The following is a 15431-nucleotide window of genomic DNA, read 5'->3' as shown; positions in this document are numbered from 1 at the left end:
AAACATAAATGATGAGAGAGAATCATTGATTGGCTGCCTCCTGCACGCCCCTTACTGGCTGGGGAATTGAGCCCACAACCCGGGCATGTGCCCTTGGCTGGAATCAAACCTGGACCCTATAGTACGCAGGCCTGGGCTAGGGCTAATGCTTTCCTTCTGATTGTAAGAAAATGTTCATATGTATGGTCTCGGTGCCTGAGGTGCCAGAACTTGAGCAGTGTAACCACACAGCTGGGTTTGTGAGAGGAGTGGCCAGGTGAGGCCAGGGGAAGCACACTGTGGTCTGTCACAGCCTCTGGCAAGGTCGACGCTCTGAGGGCTTTAAGATGCTCTGTTGGCCAAAGGCTGAGTTCTATGCTTCTGCTGCTAGCAGTTAAACCACTTATTTGATGACTAAGGAAAATCTTGTCCCTCAAGATTTTGGCTTTGCTTTTTTTTTTTTTTCAAGAGGATAATACCTTGATTGTAGAAAGTAGTTTTTCTGTCACTTCATATGTGTTCTATGATGCCACTAGGAAAGTAGGGTGAAAACATAATTCAGAAAGAATTTCAAACATGTGGGGAAATGTTGCACCTCACTAGCAATTAAGCAAAGGCAAAGTGAAAGCAGATACTATGCTCGCCTGTCATATTTGCAGAGAGTTAAAGTGAGAACTGGGAAACGGCGGGCCCTGGTTAGTGTCCTGGCTGTGGCATGCCCTTGGTGTGTCCTCAGGCTTGGTATGCTCCAGGCACACCGTAGGCGCATACTGCGGAATGAGTGATGTAAGGCACCCTCCTCCATAGCTGGTTAGTGTTGGCAGCCCTCTAGAAAACAGAGTGTCAGCAGCCTTAGAAATGTCGACCTCACTTGACTTAGCAACCCCACTGCCAGGGATCTACCCAAGGGCAGTCTCCGGGAGCAGGCTGCTGCCTCAGATAGCAAAGTCCGTACTTAGAGAAGCAGAACCTCAGAGCCGTCCGACACGTGTGACCACAGAGGAGCGGTTAACATCGCGTGAACCTCGACATCTTAATGTTTAGGACCTCAAACCTCTCAAATGCGAAGTGTGAGAGTATCCAAGTAGTTTGAAATGAACTTGTGAGTTTATGCTGAATGAAAAAAGGCGAATGTAAAATCCTACATTTAGTTTCAGTATGGCCTCGTAAAGAAAGCTATGTTCAAGAAAGAAAAGACACACTAAAAGGAGATAGTGTCTAAATCAGCTGTGGTTTGGGTAATGTGGTGTTGGGTGTCATTTCCCCCTCCTCTTTTTAACATTTTCTTGGTTTTACAATGTGTTTTACTTGTCTAACAAAAAGCAACACCTGCTCTTATGTTGCTGGGCCAGCGGTGGCACCATATTCTGAATTGGTCTCTGCCTCAGGAACCACTTTGGTGTAACTCAGTTTTGAGGTGTGACCCTTGGCCCCTTTTGCTTGGGTCCCAAACCTCAGCTGCTGGAGTCTGGCTTCCCTTGTACCCTGCATGTGTTGCTGGGAAGTGGCAAGATTTCCCCTCAGAAACAGCAGCAAGTGCAATGGTGGGGAAAGGACGGGTGGTTTTGCTGCCTTCTGAGGGGTGCCCTGACTGCCTCTGGGTGTCTGGGAGCCCCTCAGTCACCAGCTGCTGGACTGGAGCTCCAGGAGGGCAGTTCTGTACAGGTTCTAGGGGCACAGCCCCGTTCATGGAAGAAGGAGCCTTCTTCTCTTGTGCCCTAGAGCACCATCTGAGAGCCTCATTGTGTGTGTACCTGCAGGATTAAATGATACATTTTGCAAAATTCTGTAGACTTTTCTTTGGTGCCAAATGTATGACCACAAGCTAGAGCGGGCTGAAAGCAGAATTTCTACATGATGATCTCTAAAAGAAGGGGTGGCTAGCTATACCTGCTGGCCAGGTCCTCTACACAGCTGAGAATGGTTGGTTGTTACATGTTTAAGGGATTGTTAAACAAACAAACAAAGCTAAACAAACAAAAACCCAAAGAAGAATAAGTATGGCCACAAGGCCTAAACTTTTGCTATCTGGTCCTTTCTAGGAAAGTGTTGTTGATCCCTGCTCTAAGGAATGAAAGAAAACCGCTATGCATCATGCGTGGTGGGCAGGAGCCAGGAGACCCATTGTACGTGGGTTTGGAAGACCTGTGCTTGAGCCCCCACAAGCCTTGGTTCTGTCCTTAAGGCTTATGACCATGTACAAGTCAGAATCTTTTGAGTTTTTCTCCCTCTCTCCCTTCTTCCCTCCTTTCCTCCTCCCACCTCCCCTCCCTTTTCTTTGTCCTTCCCTCTCCCTCCACACTCCTCCCTTCCTCCCTCTGTTAAGTAGGTGTGATTATGATCTGCTCTGGTCCTCACAGCTGAGTTACAGAGTGAGTTTATAGTCTGTAAATGTGCTGTGGGCAGTACTTTCTCAAATAAGTTGAATTGAGCCAGCCTGGTACTACAAAGATCCTACAGGTTAGTTCTGTACTCAGTGGATGTGGTGACAATATAACAGACAATGTGAGCTGGTTTATGTTTGAGTGACCCCCTTTCTTGGAAGGGACCCAGACATGGTCTGGTCTGATTCTGCTCTTTACTTGAGAGGGTTTGAGAACCAACGAGGCAAAGTGCCAGCCCAGGTCACGTGGCTGCCATCATTTCAGAGCCTGGAACACACCATGCTTCCTCCTTCAGCTCTTTGCACATGCTATTCCCTCCCCCTCCATCCCTCTTGTCCCTCCTCTTCACTCAGGTAACTCTTGTGCTTCCTTCAGCTCTCACCTCAAACCTCCCTTCTTCCAGGGAGCCTTCCATGACCTTCTGACCAGCTCCATGAGGATGAGCTGTTGTTCTACACCTTCTAGGGGGAATACTTGATTCATGTCTGTGCCCCCCAATAGACTGTAAGCTCCATGAGGGCAGGATAAACACTGTGTGCTGGTCCTTTGGCCAGCACAGAATATATGTGCTGCATACTGCCTGGCATATAGTAGGTGCTCAGTAAAAAGTGGCTGAAAGAACAAATGCAAGGGGTCTGGCTCCAGACTTCGTGCTCCCGACTCCCAGTCTGCATCTCCTGCTATGCCCAGCCCTGTCATGGTTAGTTCCCAAGAAGGAGCTTGTGGGAGGCCCAGCGGATGCTTGTGGTGACCTGAGCCCTCAGGGGCCCTTCGACCTTTCATATAGCTGTATTCTTTCATCACAGGCCACTGGACGGGAACACCTGCCTCTCCCAGATGCAGAGCTGGGCTCCTCTGCAGGTGCTGCACGGCGACACCGATGTCCTCTTTCCGGTCAGTGGAGTGGGCTCCTTCAGCCCTGCAGGTGGGTGCTTCCTGCCTGCTCTTTCCCTCCACTACGAGTGTAGAGTGTCGGCTCCGAGAACCACAGGGGTGTCTGGGCCACTTCTGCTGGTGGGAGTGGGGGCAAGGAGGCCAGGCTCAGAACAGGAGGGCTGCTGAGGTTCGGAGGGACAGTGGGTTTGGCTTCACTTCCTGCTGAACCTGGGTATTTTGAGATGCCCTCGCCTGAATGAGGTTGGGCAAAATGGGCTGGCAGGTCACCAGGGAGTCCCCAGTCTGCTTTTCTTCTTGCCAGTGATTTGCTGAACTTGGTCATGTACAACTTGACTACAAAGGATTACCATTATTTGAGCCTCTTAGGAGAAGGGAGGTCACAGAACCCACAGCTGTGGAGGCCTTGGCACCCTTGGCAGCAGAGTGCTTAGGGTCAGGGAGTAGCCTGCTCAGACCTGCCTGTGGAGTGGGTAGCAGTTCTGGCCCAGTCCCTGCTGCTGAGCACTCTTATGTGTGGTTTGTTATTGTCTTCTGTAGTGAGGGCAGGTCACGGGGAGAGGGGGGACATACGTGCAGGAGCCCAGCTGGCCCAGAGGAGTGGGAGTGCATGCAGCCGACTCAGTGCCTGGCACTTCCCCACAGCACCACCAGGTCCCCGAGGCCGTGGTTCCCCAACCCCACCCTGACCTCTTCCCAGGGCCAGGTTTAAGAAACTGACGGGGCTGCCAACTGCTCAGGAAGCTGCTGGCTTTCTGAGCTGGATGACAGACTGTTGTCCTTGCCACTGTGCAGGGAGCACTGGAGCTTCTAGGGTTTGTTCGTGGCTTGCAGCTCACCACCCAGGTCCCCATTCACCTTGCCCTGCTCCCCCTGGAGGCGCCTTTCGGTAGGGCTGTGAGGTATTGCTGTGCTGAGAGGTGCATGCACTCTAGGCAGTCTGTTTTGTTTCCAGTGGCTGTTTCGTTTTTTAACTGGGCTCCTCTAACCATCAGATGCTGGGCACATGGCTGGCTGCTCCGAAATGCTGTTTGCCACCAAACTGGGATTTGGTCTTATCGCACTCAGCATTCTCCATCCCTCTGGGCTTTCTGTAGACCAGTGTCTCTAGGGCAGTGATGGCGAACCTAAGACACGCGTGTCAGAGGTGACACACGAACTCATTTTTTTGGTTGATTTTTCTTTGTTAAATGGCATTTAAATATATAAAATAAATATCAAAAATATAAATCTTTGTTTTACTATGGTGGCAAATATAAAAAATTTCTATATGTGACATGGCACCAGAGTTAAGTTAGGGTTTTTCAAAATGCTGACACGCCGAGCTCAAAAGGTTCGCCATCACTGCTCTAGGGGAAGTAGCCCCTGGCCAGGTCCAGGACTCTCGTGGACCCTCAAGAGCAGACATCCCCTGGCAGGTTGCCCACAGTCCCACCTCTGGCCTTTGTCCTGGCGGACCCAAGGCTGTCTTGTCACTGTTGATGGGGCCCGAGCTCCAGCATCGGATTGCCCTCACCAGAGAGGCTGCACAGGAGCCAGTCTGCCAGCTGTTTCCCTTAGAACAGTAACAGAGCTCTCAGTGGCCTTGGGCGATGTGACAGCCAGAGGGACAAGTGCCAGCAGGAGCATGGCATGGGAGGCAGATTCATCCAGGCGGCATGGAGACACTGGAGCCGGAGCTGGGGGAACCGTCACCCGAGTGGATTGCAGAGTGCATCAAGTCCCTCCTGCATGATGCCCCGTTTCCATGGCAGGCGGGTGGCCCAGGTGGCGCTGGGACTGGCCTGCCTGCAGGGGGACCCTTCCCTAGGCAGCACCCTGCATGGCCGTGATTCATTTCCCAAACTCCTTTTCTTTCCCTCCTTTTCTGACTAGTGCCCCTTCTGATCGACACCCCCTAATTGAGTGATCTTAACGTATTCTCTGTCAGGCCTGGGAGCCATTTCGTGTTGTTGGTGGTGAGTTTGCACACAAGGGGCTCCTCCCTTAGGAGACCGTCCCATCATCTTTGAAAATGTTAGTGCCTCTGCTGTCATTGCCTTTGGGGTATTAGAGGAAGGGAGGGAGAGAGGAGGATAAACAGGGAGAGGGACATGGTGGGGAAGATGGATGTGTTGGTAGCTAAGTCTTGGGAGGGAGAAAGCGGCGGAGAAGGGGACCCTGAACATAGAGTCATTATCCTTCTGGATCTTGGAAGGGGGGGTTCTTTGGATCAGGGGCTGAGCTTTGGGCTGCATTTCTGGGGCGAGGGAGGGGCTCAGGTCAGGGAGCTGCCAGGCCAGGGCTTGATCCCCAGTAGGGGGTGTGCAGGAGGCAGCCAATCGATGTTTCTTTCTCATTATGCTTCTCTATCCCTCTCTCTAAAATAAATAAAAAACATTAAAAAATAAAATTAAGATAGTAGTAGCGGCAGTACCTGCCTCAGAAGGGACGTGGCAGATGAGTGAGCCAGTCTGCGTCTCCGACTGCTCTGTGGCTCTGGGGTCTCAGCCACTACAGCCATCAGCTCGTTGAAGGGAAATCCGCTGGGGCCGAGTCGGTGTTGTATCCGGGATGCTGGTGGGTGATGGTGGCCTTCACTCCAGCTACGAGTTTCCATGTGTACTGGTGTGTTGGAGCCCCTGTCCTTGCTTCAGGGAGCAGAACCTGACGGCGTGTGAGTCAGGTTAGAGAGGGTGCGGTGACCTGCTGCAGGTGACCCCTGGAAGGTCTGGAGCCTTTGAACGAGGGTGAAAACGGCTGGGAAGCAAGGAGTGGGAGGTAATTAGGGGGAGGGGCAGGTTTGGGCACCACTAGCTCTGTGATGGGAGGGCAGTTGAGTGCCAGGTTCTGAGGGTACAGCCAGTGGGAAGTGGTGACAGAAGAAGAGTGGATTTGAAGGTCATGATCAGTTGGTGGCCCTGAAGAACATCCCAGTGGAGATTTCTGGTAGGCAGTGAGAAATGTGGGGCTGGGACTCAAGATTCAGGTCCTAACCAGAGGCGAGGGTTGAGCATGGTCATCTTCATAGCGTGGAGTCTGCAGCTAAGACCTTGCTGGATTTATCGGGGACAGAGGCCACAGAGCTGAAATTCAGGGACACCTTTGCTCAGGAATCAGAGAAAAAGATGGTAGGGGAGGGGGACCAAAGATCATTGCTATGAAGGCCGAGAAAGGAGTGCTTCAAGGAGGAAGGTAGGAGGGGGACCGAGGGAAGTGCTCTTTGGGTCCTTTGAGGGCAAATCCAGTTGCCTGGGAAGATGAGAGCCCCTGGCTCACTGAGTGTTTGTTCTCCCTGAGTTTTACACATATTACAATTTATTATGTGGTAGGTGTTAAGTGTTGTATGGTAGGCAGTAGAGTCATCTCATTTCATAGATGAGGAAACTGAGGCACAAAGAGCATAGGTCACTTGCTGAGTTAAAGTTGGGAGCAGGGCTTGAGCCCTGGCAGCCCTCAGTCTTAAACTAACCACAATACCCTGGTATGAGAAAGGGGAGGCAGCAAAGTAGACACTGTCTTTTCCCTTCAAACTTCTTGAAAGAGGTAGGAGTACGTGGAGTAGCTTGATGGTGTCAGCAGGGTGAAAAAGGTGAAAAACCATTTTTTTCCTTTTAGAGGTCCCTTAGTTGAACCCCTTAAGAGCTGGGGAGTCTTGAGCAGGATGACACTAGCATAAACGGAAGGAATGACACGACACGGAGGAGGCTGTCACGGACGGCTTAGGGAAACCAGAGGTGTTCCCCTCCGACTGTGTTCCTGTTCCGGTCCAGGCCTGGCTTGTGCTGGGCATTGACAAGCCAGAAGTTTCTCCAGTGAGCAAATGTTCAGGGTGAAGCTGGCTTTAATGTCACCATCTAGCCCAAGGGGTATATGATTTGCACTTCTTTCTGGAAAGAGACTTGAACAGCAGCTGATAACATTTATGAAAATCTTCAGTGCCTCTTGTCTGTTGTTTCTGGAGATTATTTGTGGCCTCACTTCTTCCAAATGCCTTTCCCACATGCCGCTGAATGCAGGGCAAGTGGCTTCTTAGAAATCAACAGTCACTTCCTTTTGACCAGAGCAGACACTGTCAGCGATTAGACTGTGCTGCCCTCTCGTGTCCATTTTGAGCCACTACAGGCAGGAGCAGTTTTGTGTAACAGAAAGCTTTGTTATTTGCTGATTCTGAGGTTGGCCCTGAATATGGACTTCATGGGGAATTCCAGCTGGCTAAGGTAAAAAAGGTTGGGGCCTTCTATCAGTGACTGATGCAAAATCTGAGATGGACAAAAAAAATGAAACCGGTAGCAGACAAAAAGGGAAAAATTTCCAAGTCAACTTGTTTAGCATATGAGCCATTGTGCTGTCTGCACTGTGTCCTCGCCTCATGGAGAAAATGAGATGACAACAGAAACCTGACCTGCTCTCTGTGATTGCTCTCTGTTCCCAGATGCCCCCCTCGGAAGCCTGGAGAACGGGACAGGACCCGAGGATCACGCTCTCCCGGAGCCCGGACCTCGGTACAAGTGAGTGGGTGGTCAGAAACCAGGTTGCCTTTGGGGTTGGATTTTATGCAGCATTTTATTCTTTTCTAAAAATAGGGGGGCACCTGCTAGGATTGAAGGGCAAGGCTGTATTTGTGTTCAGTTTTAACTTAACATCACAAAATGTGGAGTTGTCAGGGGTCAAAGGGCGTGAGCGACTTTGTAAGAAATAGGATTTGCATACCACCTTTACTTTGTGCACTTTTGGGGCCAAATCTGGGTACCTTCTCTGTCATTATTTGCTAATTTTAATATTTGATCATGTTGAATAATTAATATTATATGATATTTAAGCCGCTTAGATAGCATATGTTTGTGAAGTGCTTAGTCTGGCTTTAGTAGTAAGTGCCGTATCAGTCTTCTTTTTTCAAATTAAACCATCTCAATACATTAAGTTGCCCAAAGTCCTTGGCTGTGTGGTGGCACAGTGAAGTCTCTGTTCTGTGTGAACCTTGTTGCTGTTACTGTATTTCCTTCTTTCTCGTCATGGCTTTAATTTGGTGTTTCATTTGCAAGCTCAGCTCCAGGCTGGGAGCCGGATTGCCCCATACCTCACTTGGGGCTATGGCCTCTCCCTGGGGCGCCAAGCTGTGCTCTCTGAAACCACACTGCCTGTAGGAGGCTGTACCCATCAGTAGTGTCAGGAAGGGTTGGTGCCCGACATATCCAGGACTCCGAGTCCTTTTTGCTGTTTGTCTTAGAAAAACTGGAAAATGCAGCATTAAATGAAAAAATCACTTTCAACTCCCAACTCTGTTTCCGTGTTGCTATTTTGGTCCTTTTCCTCTTAGTGGGGTGTGTATGTGTGTGTGTGTGCGTGTGCATGTGTATGTGCTTGTGTGCTTTAACCACACTGTGGCCCTGCTGTCTTCATAAAAGATGTGCTGTTTTTCCATGTTGCAAATGCTTTGTAAATATACAGCCGGTTCTCATTATCTCTGGTAACTGTGTTCTGTGCAGTTGCTGTGAAGGCGGAACCACTGCTCAGGGGAAATGGAGGGCTGGGCTCCTGTGAACCTCTCACAGCCCTTTCGTCAGCCATCAGTACATACCTTTGTTTTATGTCTGTTCCTGTTCTAAGACACCTGATTTAACATATATTGTTGACTTTTTGACATTGAACTCATGGCCATTAGCACTGTAACTCCTGCTTGAACAAAAGGTTACCTGACACGTATTTTCTCCGCAATGGATATCAAAGCCTTCTGGTGCTTGGGAACACCAGATGGCCCTTTAACACCACGCTTAAATAGCACAATCACCAAGAAATGTGAAAAATATGGCACTAAATCACCCGCCAAAGGACACACTTGCAGTATGAGAGTTGAAAGATGAAGGCAGAGCTCACCCTGTTGGTGTCAGCGGGGAGCACACACACCTGGGGGCCCTGCCGCGTGCAGGAGTGAGCACGGAAGCACCGTGAGGTGGATTTTGGGGTTACAGATACATTATTGGCGGGGACACTTGTAGGTCAGGAATTGCAAATAATGAGGATTGACTGTAATTCCGAAGGCTGCCTTCTGTTCCTTGTAGTAGATGTAGCTGAATAAACTTAGCACCAGTTAGTGTTTGAATGGTGAGGGTGTGCATTTGAAGTCGCTGAGTGTAACCTCTTTCTGCCTGCCTTTTCCCAGCGTGGAAGCCAGTCCTCCAGGCCAAGGAAGTCCTCTGAGCAGCTTGTTACCTCCTGCCTCGGTGCCAGAGTCGATGACAATTAGTAAGTACTTTCTGAGTCGCCTCCGCTGGTCCTGGGATGCCTCCTGGGCCTGTGCGTTGCGGCGGCGCCTCTGTGCTTGCTCCTACACGACTGTTGTGAAGTGTGGGGTCAGGTCAGGTGTGTGCATCCCTGGCGCGGACGTGGAGTGTGGTGCGTGGTTGCAGGCTCGCTGAGCCGTGCTTGCATGTGATGCGTGGGCGTGTGCACACTTTCCAGGACATGCTCCTGGAGTGGGGCAGCGCTAGGTTAGAGGGCAGTCTTCTCTCGTTCAGGGCTTTAGGGTTCACCTCCTGGAAGGCTGTCAGCTACAGCGGGGTTGTTTAGTTGCGTGTCCTTTGTAGCTCTGGAGGAGTCTTTTTTCTAAGCGAGGAAGCGTGTGTCTCTCAAAGATGAATGAAAGTTGCTGGTGATCAGGTTCAGACTGTTTCCAACCTCACCACCCAGAAAAAAGTGTTAGAGGAGTAGCAATTAAGAGGACGTCTGAGTGGCTTTATGTGATCAAGATGAGCCTGCTATGTCTTCATGAGCTAGGCAGGCCTGTTTAGAGCAGTGGTTCTCAACCTCGGCTGCACATTAGAATCACCTGGGACTCTTTTTAAAATCCTGATTTCTAGGCCTCATCCTCCGGAAATTCTGTTTCTTTGTTATGGGGTGGGGCCACAACATTAGTAACAAAGCAACAGAATTTCCAGAGGATGAGGCCCAGAAATCAGGATTTTAAAGAGATTCCCAGGTGATTCTAATGTGCAGCCAAGGTTGAGAACCACTGGTTTAGAGGCAGGCGGGAGCTGGTGTGGGCTCCGGGTGGGCAGAGCCCAGGACTCCTGGCCCACTGTTTTCATCCCAGGGGCAGGAAGGAAGCGGGGGCAGAGGAGAAACTGCCTCTATTCCCGCAGGTAGGATTCAACGGTCTGAACTTACACGGGGAAATATTTACAACCTTTCCCCCCAGCCTCTAGGAAATTTAGCATTTTCTTAATTGTGAAAGTAGCAGCAAGACATAGGAAGTGGTTAGAAAATGGGTGACTGTGTCACTGACAGAAGTCACAGGCACCTGCAAAACTGGCATGAAAGAATCTCAGAGTGTCATTTCTGCGTGAAAACGTGGTCGTTTTTTTTTTTTTATTTTATTATTAAGGTATTACAAATGTGTCCTCATCCCCCCCATTAACCCCCAACCTCCCCCCCCACACACACACTCATGCTCCCATCCCCCTGTTGTCCATGTCCATTGGTTTGGCTTATATACATGTATACAAGTCCTTCGGTTGATCTCTTCCCCTTACCCCCGCCCTCCCCTACTTTCCTTCTGGGGATTGATAGCCTGATCGCTGTTTCTCAGTCTTTGGGTCTGTCCCTTTTCATCAGTCTATGTTGTTCTCTATAATCCACAAATGAGTGAGATCATGTGGTATTTATCTTTCTCTGACTGGCTTATTTCACTTAGCATAATGCTCTCCAGTTCCATCCATGCTGTTGCAAAAGGCAAGAGTTCCTTTTTTTTTACCGCAGCATAGTATTCCATTGTGTATATGTACCACAGTTTTCTAATCCACTCATCTGCTGATGGGCACTTAGGCTGTTTCCAAATCTTAGCTATGGTAAATTGTGCTGCTATGAACATAGGGGTGCATATATCCTTTCTGATTGGCGTTTCTGGTTTCTTGGGATATATTCCTAGTAGTGGGATCACTGGGTCAAATGGGAGTTCCATTTTTAGTCTTCTGAGGTAGCTCCATACTGTTCTCCACAGTGGCTGCACCAGTCTGCATTCCCACCAGCAGTGCAGAAGGGTTCCTTTTTCTCCACATCCTCTCCAACACTTGTTGTTTGTTGATTTGTTGATGATAGCCATTCTGACAGGTGTGAGGTGATAACGCATTGTCGTTTTGATTTGCATCTCTCGTATAATTAGTGACTTTGAGCAGGTTTTCATATGTCTTTCGGCCTTCTGTATGTCCTCTTTCGAAAAGTGTCTATCTAGGTCCGTTGCCCATTTTTTTATTGGATTGTTTATCTTCCTTTTGTTAAGTTTCATGAGATCCCTGTAAATGTTGGAAATTAAACCCTTATCGGTGGTATCATTGGCAAATATGTTCTCCCATGTAGTGGGTCTTCTTGTTGTTTTGTTGATGGTTTCCTTTGCTGTGCAAAAGCTTTTTATTTTGATGTAGTCCCATTTGTTTATTTTCTCTTTAGTTTCCATTGCCCTAGGAGCATTATCAGAGAAGAAATTTCTTCGGCATATGTTTGCGATTTCGCTGCCTGTGGATTTCTGCGTGAAAACGTGGTCGTTTTTTAATGTGATAATAAAGAATCCTATATATTATTATGCTAGGTTTTTCTTTTTGCATTTTCATAATTCTATTTCAATATAGTTTGTTTGCTTTGTAATCGTGTGTGTCTTATTTTATGTAATTTAAAACATTTTGCCGAAACCGGTTTGGCTCAGTGGATAGAGCGTCGGCCTGTGGACTGAAGGGTCCCGGGTTCGATTCCGGTCAAGGGCATGTGCCTGGGTTGCGGGCATATCCCCGGTGGGAGATGTGCAGGAGGCAGCTGATTGATGTTTCTCTCTCATTGATGTTTCTAACTCTCTATCTCTCTCCCTTCCTCTCTGTAAAAAATCAATAAAATATATTTAAAAAACAAACAAAAAAAACCCCCCAAAAAACAAAACATTTTTCCCGAGAAGAGGCCCATGAGCGTCACCAGACTGCAGAGTGGGTCCATGGTCCACAAAGGCGACATCCTCTCCGGCCGTCAGGCCCCTTTCTAGAAGGTGCACACCGTATCCCTCTCGGATGGCTGCGTACATCGGTGGCGTGGCCTGGGAGGTGACGTGCCCCACCCCCATCAGGGCTGTCATTGCTCAGGAAGGAAGAGGGGCGTTTGGGAGCAGCCAGTGTCCTCTGACTCGGGGGTGAAGGAGGACATGAGCAGAGGCTGTGAGGTTGGTGTGTTGGGAATGATCCGCCTCACTTTGTACAGTGAAAGCGTGTAGTATTTTAGGACGCTCCGCAGCCTTAGATTCAGCCGAGCAGATATTTATAGATCGCCCAGGATGTGGGACATGAGCTAGGACAGTGATGGCGAACCTATGACACGCGTGTCAGAGGTGACACACGAACTCATTTTTTTGGTTGACTTTTCTTTGTTAAATGGTATTTAAATATATAAAATAAATATAAAAAATATAAGTCTTTGTTTTACTATGGTTGCAAATATCAAAAAATTTCTATATGTGACACGGCACCAGAGTTAAGTCAGGGTTTTTCAAAATGCTGACACACCGAGCTCAAAAGGTTCGCCATCACTGGGCAGGAGAACACTAAGGTTGCTGGTTTTCAAATTCCAGTTGTTTTTTTACCACGGCACTATTACTTACCCTGTAATTCCTTTCTTTTTTTGAATGTACACTTGAAAAATGTGAAAGTCTTTATTTAAAGAGGTAAGTTTATATAATTACATTGACTGGAGAGCCACAATGGGTTGACTTAAATAGCAGGTGACTGTAAAAATGAAGACAGGGAGAAGGCAACCGTGTTATGAAGCTGACCTCGCTGCTGCCTGTGCCGGCTGTGACTGAGGCCATTGTTGAAAAGACAGACCAGTGGGTGAGAGCATTGGGAAGGTGGAGGGCTGTCCTCTGCTGACCCGGACATTTCCCTGGAAGCATTTCCCTCCAAGCAGGCTTGGAGAAGTGAGGGGGGCTGGTCTCTCTGATCACTGTATGTGACGCCTTGTCCTTGCAGCACGGGATGCTGTCTGTTTATGTGGGGACATTTCCATGTAGGGGTGAGGCTTGACCCTGTGCATCTACAGAACAGGGGTTTTGCCTTATTTCCATTTGTTTTGAAGAGGACAGTGATCCTGAGATTGGGGACATGAATAGCAGGCTTCATGGCTCCTCGTTTTAGGCACATTTGTAGGGGCCAGGCGTCTTCACACACCCAGCGGTCCCAGCTTTGGCCGCCAAGTAGGTTCCTGCTCCCTGGGCTGAGGCCCCGCCTCTCGGGTACAGGGTTCGCTTTGTCACTGCTCTTTGGGGTGTACAGAGACCGCAGGCTGTGAGTCTTCCTCAGCCATTTTCTGTCCTTGAGGAAGTCACTGGCCCTGCTTGTGTGTGTTCACTGAGGAGGCTGCTCTGAATAGTTATGCTGATGGCAGGGGTGTAAGCCATTTTTCTTATTTTTACTCATACAGTTTTCTAAAAATGTAAACTCAGTTTTATTATTTCTCATCTTTGGCAAGTAGAGACATGTCCAGAGTGTACAGTTGAATCTCTGAGGAATAGGTCACTACGTCCACATTTTGACGCTCTGTATCTGTCAGTGTGGTGTGTGGGGGATTGCTGTGTGGATATGGGGGTTCTGTGTTCTAGGTGGCTGTAAATTTCAGGGAGTCTAATGGGGGCAGCACTGTCGTCCATCCTGTGTGTTTTCTGCCTGAGAAATCAGGGTTCCTAGAAACTGAGTGGAGGGGGTTTTGACTTGTGTACCCCCTCCCTGCCCCACCTGCTGTGTCATCACAGGAAAAGAAGAGCTGTCTGACTGGGTAAGCAGGGTGTATCACTGGTAGTTTGCTCGGGCCGCCATAATAATAAGCCACAGACTGTCGGCTTAACCAGCAGGCACCTATTTCTCACAGTCCTGGGGGCTGGCAGTCCAGGATTGAGGTGCCGGCAGGGCGGGTTTCTGGGGAGAGCTCTCTCCTTGGCCTTTTCTCTGTGCACATGCATCCCTGCTGTCTCTGCCTCTTCTTGTAAGTCCTGTGGATGAGACCGCATTTAACCTTAATGACCTCTGGAGCCCCACCTCCAAATGCAGTCACATTGGGGGTGAGGCTTCAACATAGGGATTTTGGAGGGATATGATTCAGTCCATAACACAGAGTGTCCTGGGAGCTGTGTCCCAGAGTGACCTCAATTCAAATTAAGTGTCACATCCCAGCATGTGACACACAGGGTTCCACTCGAGAGATGCTTGACTCTCACAAACCCCAGAAGAGCCTGGCAAAGAAACCCCGACTCGGTGCTCCCCACAGTAGGGAGCGTGTCCTCATGTCCCGCCAGTGGCTTCTCCACGTCATTTAGTGTTCTGTGCCCGTGGCTGCCTGGACACTGTCCTGCAGCTGAGCCTCAGTGCTGGGGCAATTGACAACCCCTTGCCCAGCAGCCTCCCCTGGACATCTCTGAAAGGCTCTGAAAAGGCAGGGCTTGGTCCTAGCATTTGGGGCGTATAGTCTTATTATTTAGCACCCAAGAGAGGGTGGTTGAGCAGACCCCCATTACTGCTATCTCTCTACCAGGCCCTTTATACTTAAGAAAACAGAAAGCCCATGACGAAATCTAATTATTTAGTGGAGTGGTATGGACAGTTTCGAGCAAACCAGAACACCCACACTCTGGCTCAGGGGCACTTTCGGCTTCTGCAGTTCCGGTTTTGGGTGTGCAGGGTTGTGCCTGGTTGGAGTTGCAGCATGGCTGGCGCTCGCAGGAGCAGTGTGCCCTCTCAGTTAGGCTGCCGGGTTCCGGGTTCGGATGGGTGGCCTTCAGTCTCTCAGTGCCTTGCTGCCCTGTGCAAACGTAAGATGAGAACCCATCTCGCATGGCCATTGTGGAGATTAGCTGTGATGTTCTTAGAAGAGCATTCGGATCAGAGCCAAGAGTCACTATTAGCTGTTATCAATGTGCTTATTCTATATTCTGCTTTTTTTTTTAAAAATTAAATTCATTACGGTGACATTGGTCAACATTAACATACAGGTTTCAGGTGTGGGTTTCTGTTACAGGATCTATATATTGCACCGTGTGCCCATCACCCAAAGTTAAATCTTACTGCTTTCTTAACATTACTTCTTAGTATCCTTTTCTCCTTCATCTCCTGCTCATCCTGTTGAATGACTGCATAATAGCCTGGTACTTGATTTATTACAATTTACCAGATT

The 15431-nt window shown here is 49.0% G+C and overlaps 1 protein-coding gene across 11 annotated transcripts in view; it reads left to right on the top strand.

The window, feature by feature from the left end:
• SNX29 (sorting nexin 29) overlaps window positions 1-15431 on the top strand; it is a 453538-nt gene that overhangs the window by 71416 nt on the left and 366691 nt on the right. For 9 of the 11 annotated variants that reach the window (XR_004967387.1, XM_036308068.1, XM_036308069.1 and 6 more), the window contains 3 exons: window positions 3170-3288; window positions 7672-7747; window positions 9400-9482. Coding sequence is in view for 10 of the 11 variants with exons in the window: in XM_036308068.1 (XP_036163961.1) it covers window positions 3170-3288; window positions 7672-7747; window positions 9400-9482 (278 nt within the window). In the remaining variant the exon portion in view is untranslated. The remainder of the gene's footprint in view (window positions 1-3169; window positions 3289-7671; window positions 7748-9399; window positions 9483-15431) is intronic. The other 2 variants (XM_036308066.1, XM_036308070.1) reach the window with 2 other exon arrangements.

Source organism: Myotis myotis, unplaced genomic scaffold, assembly GCF_014108235.1.
Source record: "Myotis myotis isolate mMyoMyo1 unplaced genomic scaffold, mMyoMyo1.p scaffold_m19_p_5, whole genome shotgun sequence".
In the NCBI taxonomy this organism is placed as follows: domain Eukaryota; kingdom Metazoa; phylum Chordata; class Mammalia; order Chiroptera; family Vespertilionidae; genus Myotis; species Myotis myotis.
Note: the sequence above shows the minus strand (reverse complement) of the source record. Positions and strands in the feature narration are given on the sequence as shown.